General features: G+C 36.4%; 1 protein-coding gene across 1 annotated transcript; it reads left to right on the forward strand.

The window, feature by feature from the left end:
• The first annotated feature begins 10578 nt into the window (after nt 1–10578).
• OR10AG65 (olfactory receptor family 10 subfamily AG member 65) lies at nt 10579–11544 on the forward strand. The gene is given in 1 exon segment (NM_001256446.1): nt 10579–11544. A coding segment is annotated over 1 exon segment (966 nt).
• The last annotated feature ends 274 nt before the right edge of the window (nt 11545–11818 follow it).

Consider the following 11818-nt stretch of genomic DNA (forward strand, 5'->3'; position numbering starts at 1 on the left):
CTAGGACTCTGGACGCTGGACCCTGAGATCATGACCTGAGCTAAAGACAGAAGCTTAACTGACTGAGCCACCCAGGCACCCCATATGTGGAAAGCTTTTATAGAATATTTGTTGAATGAATATAGAATATAGATACACCTGAATATGTCAAAGTTTGTACTACAGAATACTGCAGAAAAGATGGCCTTCTAATAAATTGTATTGATTTAAATGGATACAAGTGTGGAAAGAAAGAAAAGAAAGAAGAAAGAAAAGAAAGAAGAAAGAAAGAAAAAGAGAAAGAAAGAAAGAAAGAAAGAGAGAGAGAGAGAGAGAAAGAAAGAAACTTGATTCTTATTTCATGTCATTTATATAAAAAAATTCTAGATACTTTGTAAAACTGAATACAAAATGCAACACAATGAAGCTTTTTAAAGGTAATGTATATTATCTGTATAACCTTGGGCAAGAAAAACATTTTAATCAAATTAGCTGCTATAGTTGAAAACATTGATAAGTTGAACTGTGTTACATCAGTACTTCTTCATTCAAGGGAGCCATTCAGAGAGGAAGTTTTCAACACAAGGGGTTCAAATCCATTATATATAAAGAAGTTTTCCAGATTAAAAACAAGGAAAATTTGGAAAAAATTGACAAGAAACTTAAGGAAGTATTTCACAAAAGAGAATAATCCAAATAGCCAGTGAGAGAAAAGGAAGGAAGGAAGGAAGGAAGGAAGGAAGGAAGGAAGGAAGGAAGGAAGGAAGGAAGGAAGGGAGGAAAGAAAGAAAGAAGAAAGAAAGAAAGAAAGAAAGAAAGAAAGAAGAAAGAAAAGAAGAAAGAAAGAAAGAAAGAAGAAAGAAGAAAGAAAGAAGAAGAAAGAAGAAAGAAGAAAGAAAGAAGAAAGAAAGAAAGAAAGAAAGAAAGAAAGAGAAAGAAAGAAAGAAAGAAAGAAAGAAAGAAAGAAAGAAAGAAAGAAAGAAAGAAAAAAAAAGAATCATAATGCAAATGGAAACCAAATAAGAAACTATGGCTCTTTTGGAAAAACTCAGCCTTTCTCTCCTGTGATAGGGAAAACTCATCCCTCTCTACTGTGTGTTCCTTCCCTGTGAATCTCCTTTACTACTCACAGAGCATTTCCCTTCTGACACTTCTGGTCACCAAATAGATGGGGTTTTTCCCTCCACAACTAGCTATAGATCTGAGGTTCCCATGACTCCTTCCTAGGGTTCAATTAAATTGCTAGAGTGATGCTTAGAACTCCAGGTAATATTTACTTCTGTTTATGGGTTTATTAAGGCATATGATAAAGATTACAGATGAAAAGCCAGATGAAAGATACATACATATTGTGAGGTCTTGGAGGTTCCTGAGTGCATGAACTTCTGTCCCTATGCAGTGAGATGTGTCAATCTTTTTTTTTTTTTAAGACACATTTATTCAGCGTCATGATCAGACTATTACATTTAGAAATCAACAGCATGGGTGCAAAAAAAAAAATCTACATTAAACCCATTCATTTGGGGAATATAAATAATAGTGAAAGGGAATAGAAGGGAAGGGAGAAGAAATAGGTGGGAAATATCAGAAAGGGAGACAGAACATGAAGACTCCTAACTCTGGGAAGCGAACTAGGGGTGGTGGAAGGGGAGGAGGGCGGGGAGTGGGGGTGAATGGGTGACAGGCACTGAGGGGGGCACTTGATGGGATGAGCACTGGGTGTTATTCTGTATGTTGGCAAATTGAACACCAATAAAAAATAAATTTATTATTAAAAAAAAAAACCCTTTGTTGGAATGCTTTACACTTTCCACAGAACAGAAACTAAAACAACCTGTTATACAATTAGTCACAAATAGAGTCATTGAGTTTTTTGCCCATACACATGAGTATTGTCTAAAACATGTGTTCTTTGTAGGAGCTAGGCCCTGCCACCACTGTACTTGGCTGAGTTCACAAATCTGTTGTAACCTGTAGCTTCCCTGTCACTTCTTTGGCTCTCCTCTCCTGCTAAGCTTTGTTTCCTGGCAGTAATTAAAACCTTCTGCCACTGCCATAGCTGCTGCTGCTGCTGGAACCACCATAGCCACCTTGGTTTAGTGGTTTGGCAAAGTATTGGCCTCCGCCACCATAGGGGCCAGAGCTTCTGCCTCCAAAATTTCCTCCTTTCATGGGTCCAAAATTTGAGGATTGATTGTTGTAATTGCCAAAATCGTTATAGCTTCCGCCACCTCCAAAGTTGCTTCCATCATTACCAAATCCATTATAGCCATACCCACTGCCACCATATCCACCACCACCTTGACTGCCACTGAAGCCACCTCAACCACTGAAGTTCCTTCCATGACCAAAGTTGTCATTCCCACCAAAACCACCTCCACGACCGCTACCAAAGTTTCCAGAACCACTTCGGCCTCTTTGGCTGGACGAAGCAACTAGCCATCTCTTGCTTCGATAGGGCTTTCCTCACTTCACAGTTGTGGCCATTCACAGTATGGTATTTTTGAATGACAATCTTGTCTACAGAGTCGTGGTCGTCAAAGGTCACAAAAGCAAAACCTCTCTTTTTGCCACTTCCTCGGTCAATCATGATCTCAATCACTTCAATTTTCCCATACTGTTCAAAATAATCCCTTAGATGATGTTCTTCAGTGTCTTCTTTAATGCCACCAACAAAAATCTTTTTCACAGTTAAGTGGGCACCGGGTCTTTGATATTCTTCTTGGGAGACAGCCCTCTTTGGTTCCACGACTCTTCCATACACCTTGTGTGGCCTTGCATTCATGGCTGTGACCACCTCCTCCACGGTGTGTATGTGACAAACCCAAAGCCTCTGGAGCATTTAGTGTTGGGGTCTCTCATTACTACACAGTCCCTAAGCATCCCCCGTTGCTCAAAATTACTCCTCAGACTCTCATCGGTTGTTTTGAAGCTCAAACCTCCAATGAAGAGCTTCTGCAGCTGCTCGGGCTCTTTGGGAGACTACGACTTAGACATGGGAGACTTTAATGATGCTTACTCAGCGGCATCCAGGGGCAGAAAGGACAATCTTTGGACACGTGGGTGTGTTCACCATCCTGGAAAGCTCTCCAAGCCCTAGCTTCGAAGATGTTTATGGAGGCTTCACCACATAGGAATGGCAGGCCACTAACTCCATTTTCAACCCCTCTCTCTTCTCCATAGAATGTAGGTGAGGGAAGCTGAAAATTCTAAGACTTGTCATGGCTTGGTCCTTTCTGGTGATCAGTCAATCCTCATCTGAAAGCCATCCAGGAGCCCACCCAAGGTTGCCTCATTAGGAGAAAAGACACTCCTTCTACCTAAGAAATTACAAGTTTCAGGGGCACTGTGTCAGGAACCAGGGTCAAAGACCAAATATTAGAAGAAAAGATACTCCAAGTATGCTTATAGCTTAGGAAATTACAAGAGTTCCAGGAGCCCTGTGTCAGCAGTCAAGGCCAGAGATCAACATGAGATCTTCCTATTAAGATCACAATATCGGAATGGCATACCCATCAGAAGGACAAAAATTTAAAACAAGAAGGACTAACTATATCACATGTGTCAAATATGTGGAGTAATGGAAACTCTCCCCATGCCAGTATACGAATTGGTACACAACTTTAGCAGACAGCCTGCTTTCATCTAGAGAAATTACTCCTATGTATGTACCAGCAGAAATGCAAGCATTTGTGGGCAAAGGGACATCTCCAAGAATGTTCGTCTTTGCATCAATCATAAAAGTAAATCCTTATCAAATTAGAATGAGAAATAATTGTGATTCTTAACACAGAGGCAAACCAGAAGGAAATAAAAATGAATAAAACAGGGCAGCCCCAGTGGCACAGCGGTTTGGCGCTGCCTGCAGCCCAGGGTGTGATCCTGGAGACCCAGGATCGAGTCCCATGTCCGGCTCCCTGTGTGGAGCCTGCTTCTCCCTCTGCCTGTGTCTCTGCCTCTCTCTCTCTCTGTGTCTCTATGAATAAATAAATAAATAAGTAAATAAATAAATAAATAAAATCTTTAAAAAAAAAGAATAAAACACAAGTATATATAACATGGATGAAGCATATTGTTGAGTAAGACCAGCCATAACTGTATTATATATACATAAACTTTTAGTTAAGGTTAAAAGAAGTATTTAGGAAGCCCACTAATTTTATACATATATTTATTTGCTAAGTTTTCTTTAATAAACATCATGTTTGCACTGGAAAGAAAAAAAACTAATACTTTTTTATTATTTTTATGTCATGCTTATATTTTTTCCTGAAATTAATTCAGAAAAATGACTTGCTTTTCATTGAAAAAAAATTGACAACAAAAGTGGTTTGGGATTGTTGATAGTACTGAATCATTTAGAAGACATGAATTAAGACTTCTATAAATGGACATTCTTAAAAATAAGCCACCTATTATTTTCAACATTGAAATCAAATAAGTAATTTCCATTTCTGTTTCAGATGTGCTGGGTGGCAGCAAGCTGTTCTTGTTGCAAGCAACTGGAAAAATTTGAGTAAATTATAAAATTCATATTTTAGAAGCACAATACCGCTATGGGAGAAAAAAAAAATTGAAGACAGTATCAAACTTAAGGCTCCTTAAGTTAGTGATTTTTCACACTTATGGGACTTCCAATATTTTGCAAGTGTGCACTTGTTGCTATATCATGGGACTGTGTAACTTCATGTGTGTGCATGTTTTATTGATTGATACAAAAAGGAAACACTAGGGCAGCCCGGGTGGCTCAGCAGTCTAGCGCTGCCTTCAGTCCAGGGCGTCATTCTGGAGACCCGGGATAGAGTCCCATGTCAGGCTCCCTGCATGGAACCTGCTTCTCCCTCTGCCTGTGTCTCTATCTCTATATGTGTGTGTGTCTCTCATGAATAAATAAATAAAATCTTTAAAAAAAAAAAAAAAAAAAAAGGAACCACTATTGTGAGACTGGTCAATGGTCCCCACTTCCTCTCCACGTTTTAATGCATAGGAAAATGCCCCTAATATTTTTAAACTAAATCATTATTCAGATTAAAATTTCATTATTAAAAATAAAGAAATAGATAAATAAATAATACAATTTAATTATTTTTAATAAATTAGATTGAATATCTGTCCTTATTTAAGGAATATTTTTTCTCTCTTTTCTGTCAATTGTTACTTCATCTGTTTAGTACATTTTTCTGTTTATAGTTTGGACTTTGGGCTGATATTTAAGAACAAGCCAAGAGCCCTTCGTTTGAGATATCATTTATAATTATTTTTGCTATTGTATCAATTCTAATGATCGTACTTTGAGGATTGTTTCTTTTGTCTTGCAGTATTATTTAGTTTGACACATTCTTTTTTTTTTTTCAATTTTTGTGTCCTGACTTCTAAATTTTAAGTCCTAAGCTTTCATCACTCCAAAATTATAAGACCTTCTCCTTAGAATGCTTTCATCACTTCACTTACCAAGGTTTTTGAGCCTATGTGAGCAGTGAGTTTTCCTGCTGTAATATATGCTCTCTGGCTGCCCAGTTATCCCAAGAACATGTGGTTTAAATGTCCATTTTTTGCCAATTTGGTAGGCTATATTTATTGAATGACAAATTCTCATTTGTATTTGAGTATTTTTTCCTCAATATTCTATTTTATGGCATCAGAAGACCTCTGTACCCATGCTGAGCACTACACCTTGCCAATAGACTTTAAGTCCTCAGCAGGGTTGCTTCATAGATGTGCATCCTCAGTAGCCCCAGCCAGGCTGACCTTTCACTTCCTTGCTGAGCTCTGTGACATCTGGCCTCCTGTGCAGCCCTTGTCCCCCTCCTCACAGCCTTCCATGATCTAAGATGTGTGTTCCTAGTAGACATAATTGGCTTTCTTAATCACTCCCTGTTATCACATTGCTATAGGAGTTCTTTCTCTCTGAAATAATTTCCCTACCTAATCCCAAACTCATAGACATCATTATTTACTAAATAACTGGAAGGAACATCCTATTTTTGACATGAAAAATTGATCCCAAGTCATAATTCTTAAACAATCTGTTGGAAAAAATTGCCTTTCCCAGAATTAAAACTTAGAATTCACAAACCATTTGCTCAGAGTCTTTCTCATGATTTCAGCTGGACTTATTTCAAGATTCTGGTTTTATCCTAAGTAAAACTTGAAAATATTCACACCTTAATGATGTAAAATGAAATTGGAAAAAGACTGTGGTATGCCTGCAAAAGAAACAAACAAACAAAAAAAAAACCTCCCTATTCAGATGAACCTTGAGTTAAAATGTCAATTTTTTGAAACTTGTGTAATACACTCAATAGCTAAATCTCAGAATGTGCAGGTGGCCATGAAGAAACCAATAGTATAATAGTTTTGTACATAAAAATAACATTTGTCATCAGAATATTTAATACAATGATTGCACAGGCCAGCCTCTAACTAGTGATCAAGGAACCTATCATAGAGGAGAACATAAGAAAAATGAGTTCAAGATCTCAATCTGATAGAAACAAAGGTTCCTTATGGAACATTTATGATAGATAAAGTGAAAATTGGTTGTGTGTCAATTTTGGATGTTCTCAGTAATGTTCAACACCCTGTTCATGTCTAAGAAATAAGATGTCCTGTGCACTGTTACATGGAGGGGTTGAAGCGAAAATATTCTGGGAAGACCAAGAGCTATGTAGAAAAAATAAAATACCACACATCAGAGAGTACTATAGTGATGCTTCTAATTAGAAATGTAAATTTGTGAGGTGGAAGAGATCCCTGGGGTAGAGCTACCTAACTTTCACTTAAAAAGCAATTCATGTTTAGAAAGAACAAGGTATTATAAAGGTATCTTGCATATCTTTGATGAAATAAGTGATTTTCAACTATAGTAACTGAACCATTAAACCCTCTGTAGTGAAAGAAATCAGCAGCATCCCAAAGAAGAAAGGTAAATATGAACTAATTTATAATGATATTAAACTTAGATCATATTTTTAATTTAAAATTAGTCTTTAGCAAAGTAACAAACATATCATTTTATAACAGTAACTCATATAATTCTGATTTTATTAAATAAAATTTACAATGAAATCATAATAATGAATAATAGTATTAAGTCACTTTGAAATACTGAAAACTGTAAGATCTGAAGTATTTTTTCTAGGTAAAGACAATATTATAGGACACTTCATTTTGAGCCAATACACTGTAACAAATTTGTGTTATATTTATGCATGCAACTTGATAATTCAGTGAGAGATTTAAAGCAAAGCAATTCATGAAATAATGTTACAACCATTGGGGAATCCAAAGAACATTTACTTTAAAGAAAATAATAATAATAAAATTAAGGACAGGAAATAGTAAAAATAATTTTAAATTCAATATTGCTTTTAAATTAATTTTAGGTTTAAGTTGATAATTTATATTAAATATATAAATATAGCTGAAGCTCAGGTGGCTTCCAGCATTTAACTGAAGTAGAGTGCTGTTATATCCTCCCTTAATCAGTTGGAGTTTTTCACAGAGTCAAAGCTTGGCTTTAAATAAAACTATTACAACGTTAAATTTTATTTCCCCTTATCAATAAGAACTTAAATATTTACAAGAAGTAAAGTAGCATAATTTTGTGGGAGCACATGAAGCAAATCTCTGTTCTTTCTGCTTTCTTCCGCTTTTTTAAAAAATATTTTTATTTATTTATTCATGAGAGACACAGAGAGAGAGGCAGAGACACAGGCAGAGGGAGAAGCAGGCTCCATGCAGGGAGCCCGACATGGGACTTGATCCCTGGTCTCCAAATCATGCCCTGGGCTGAAGGCAGCGCTAAACCACTGAGCCACCTGGGATGCCCTGCTTTGCTCTGCTCTTGAAAATACATACATAAATCTCACTAATTCATGTTATACATCAATTGTTTAATCATCAAGATGTTGGGTTTGCACAGTTAGAAATTACATTTTATTTAGCACAGGAAGTAATTTTCTTCCAATAATAAGCATGGGATTATTTATGTTAAATAAATGCCATTCATAAAAGAGATACATAAAGATTGGAATTTTGTTGTCTTGTTTATTTATCCATTTCTCTCCTTTGAGAATAATGATTCTTTTTAAACATGTCTGCTTCTCTACCTAATTTCAGAATTAAATACTCAGCACGCTCTTAGGTGTACAAGATCTATAGATCCATATTAATCCCAACTAGGAAAACAGTCAGTCCTTACTGCCCAAGGCCTATAGTATTAGTGGAAGAAAAGGCATATAAAAGGAATTAGCCAGATTGCAACACTCTTGGCTGAACGGTGATAAGTAATCTTGACATTAGGTTCATAGAGTAGAGATAATAATATAAACAAAATTATTAGCAGAGAATTCATGGAGAATTCACATCTTAAGAGCTTGACATTTTTATAACATTTTGTTGATTGCTCTGAGATCTTATTCAATATCCACATTAATCATGTGAAACAAAGAAAAAGTAAATTAGAGAACCTTTTTCATGCTGCTTAGAACAGAGAATACAATTCAGAAGAATAAATTTTATTTTTTAATAAGTGATAGTAGCTACCTTTAGAGAGAGTTTTATAAGTGCTTCGAGTTGTTTTACACATATGAAATGAATTAATTAATATAAAAATACTAAGGATTGGTAAAATAGTTAGCCAGTTTTGTAGTTGAATAAACTATGCACAAGGATGAAGCATCTCTCCTGAGGTCACAGAGATACCCGATGGTGGAGCCGTAACTTAAATCCAGCCCATCTTGGCAAGACTGTATTCCTTTATCCATGGCACTGTAGTATGCAGTTTGGTGGCCAAAGTCCAAACACACCAGAATGGAGAAATGGAAGGCCTGAGGACGAATCTTGAGCCCAGAAATTCCAAGGGTGAAATGTCTAAGAATTCATTCACTTTCATGTTTATGCAACACAGAATCAGCTCTGAGAATGAGTGAGTGCCTCTTAAATTTTGTATCTGAGGAGTCTCACTCACCTTACCCTAGTCCTGGCCCTGATGAAAGGAAAGAATGAAAAAATAAACATGATCACCAACAAGTAACTCAATAATTTTATTAAATATAATTTCATTAAACAATGTGGTGCAACCCTGGAGACTAAAGACCTAAGAACATAATATCATATTCATAGTATATTCATAATTATCATTATAAAACCATAACTAATAAAAAGTCAGAATAAAATTGATAGGTAATTTTACCAGTATTATTTAATTGAAGTATCACAAATAAGAAAGCAAACTTTAAAAAATCTAAACAATTTTGCTTAATGTCATAAAGGGACACCCAGGTGGCTCAGTGGTTGAGCATCTGCTTTGGCTCAGGGCATGATCCCGTGATCCTGGGATCAAGTTCCACATCAGGCTTCCCGTGGGAAGCCTTATTCTCCCTCTGCTTATGTCTTGGCCTCTCTTTCTGTGTCTCTCATGAAAAATAAAGTCTTTTTTTAAATACCACACAGATAATAAATTATTGAGTTAGGATTCAAACTCAAGTCCAATTTTGAAAAGTAGGCACTGGGACACCTAGGTGGCTCAGTTGGTCAAGCATCTGACTTTTGGTTTCTGCTCAGATCATGATCCTGGGGTCCTGGGAGTAAGCCTGAGTCAGGCTCCATGCTCAATGGGGCATCTGCTTGGGATTCTCTCCCTCTTCCTTCTTTCTTTGTGTCTCCCCCCACTCACATGTGCTCTCCCAATCTCTCTTTATCTCATATAAACAAATAAAATCTTTAAAAAATAGGCACTGATTTGTATTCAGAACACCTATATGCACATCATCAAATTATCTATCATTAGTGAGTCTCAATATTCTTATCTCTAAGAGAAATGAGTTTATAAATTTATCTGGAGAGTTTTTGAGGAGGAGCAGAGATAGTGGAGATGCATACTGCACACAGACGCACATCTTTTCTCCCACTGCTCCCACACACATACCCCAGATAATGAACACACTCCAGGCTATTCTTGTTTTCCTAAGATCACTCTCTTATGTCCATCTGTATCTATGTTCCAAGGCAAGTTTTCCTGAATAATATGCCCCATTTAGTATCCTACCAAAAGGTATTTGTTTTATTCCCCCATGTGTGATAAAATATTCTCTTTTTTGTAGACTGCCCAATAATAAGAACTGTATAATAAGAAAATGTAAGATCAAGATCATCAAGTGAAGAAGTGATAGAGTAATGAAGAGTTCAAGTAGAAAGTTGCAAATGTATGGGGAAGACAAAGTCTGATACAGTTCTACTAAAGTATGGTAGAGAAAAATCATAGGGAAGTACAACAGGATTGTCAAGAAATATAATTAAGAATTAGATCATATGGCATAGCTGGAGCTCTATTTTCAGTGATTGCCAATTTTCCCAGTGTCTATGTTGAGCAAGGCATAGTTTGGTTTTTCAGAAAGTGTATAGAATGCTCTTAAAGGAAATTTCAAGGGAGTGCGTTCAGTAATAATCCACAGGATCTAAACTGAGAAAGTGAGAAATACACAAATAGTAACATTATTAAATTAGAAACAATTACAGTGACTATAAAAACTGAATGTAGATACCTAATAAAACTTAGAGAATGGGAACTGATCCATTAAGGTAAAATAACAGTACATGCTAAATTTACCCTTTCCACAGATGAAACACCAAGAAAAACCACCAGAAGATAATCTAACTGAACTGATAGAATTTGTTCTCTTGGACTTTGCTGATGTTCCCCATCTCCAGTGGCTTCTATTTGGACTGTTCTTAGTCATCTACATCATTATTGTGATGAGTAACGGCATCATTTTTCTAATAACAAAACTGGACCCTTCTCTCCAGACCCCTATGTACTTTTTCCTAGGCAATTTTTCCTTTTTGGAAATCTGCTATGTATCAGTTACTCTCCCCAGAATGCTCATGAACCTTTGGACCCAGAGAAGAACAATTTCTTTAGTTGCCTGTGCTACCCAAATGTGCTGCATTCTTGTGCTGGGAACCACCGAATGTTTCCTTCTAGCAGTGATGGCCTATGACCGCTACATGGCCATTTGCAACCCTCTACACTACCCTTTAATGATGAACCACAAAACTTGTATTCAGCTGGCGGCTGGCTCCTGGATCAGTGGAATTCCAGTCCAGATAGGGCAGACAGTCCAGATTTTCTCTCTGCCCTTTTGTGGCTCTAATTTAATTGACCACTTCTTCTGTGACATCCCCCCAGTACTCAAGCTTGCTTGTGGGAACACATTTGTGAATGAAATGATGGTCTACATAGTTGTCATCTTGATTGTCACAGTTCCATTTCTGTTGATACTTATTTCCTATAGCAAAATCATCTCCACAATCCTTAAATTGCATTCAGCCACAAGTCGAGCCAAGGCCTTCTCCACCTGTTCATCTCATCTTACGGTTGTGGTGCTGTTCTTTGGATCAGCCATTATTACCTATTTAAGACCCAAAGCCAGTCACTCAGCAAGAATTGACAAAGTGCTTTCTCTTTTCTACACAGTTGTGACTCCTCTATTTAATCCTCTCATATACAGTCTAAGGAACAAGGAAGTCATAACAGCTTTGAGAAAATTGCTATGTAAATAATTCACTTTATTAAAAATGTTATACTTGCAGGAATTGATTCCTTAGATATCGGTGTTGAAATATCAACTGGTATTTATTTTAAACTTTAATATTTTTTATACAATGGTAAATTTTTTTCCAAATTAAGTTACTTGTAATATTGTAATGTGTCAAGTCATACATTTATGTACATGTCATCAAATACCAAGTCATTCTATTGGTAATTTTATAGTTTTATTGTATTTTATTGTCCTCTCTTAGTAAGAACTTTTGACAAGGATTGATGTAATAGATG

This window comes from Canis lupus, chromosome 18, assembly GCF_011100685.1.
Source record: "Canis lupus familiaris isolate Mischka breed German Shepherd chromosome 18, alternate assembly UU_Cfam_GSD_1.0, whole genome shotgun sequence".
Lineage (NCBI taxonomy): Eukaryota > Metazoa > Chordata > Mammalia > Carnivora > Canidae > Canis > Canis lupus.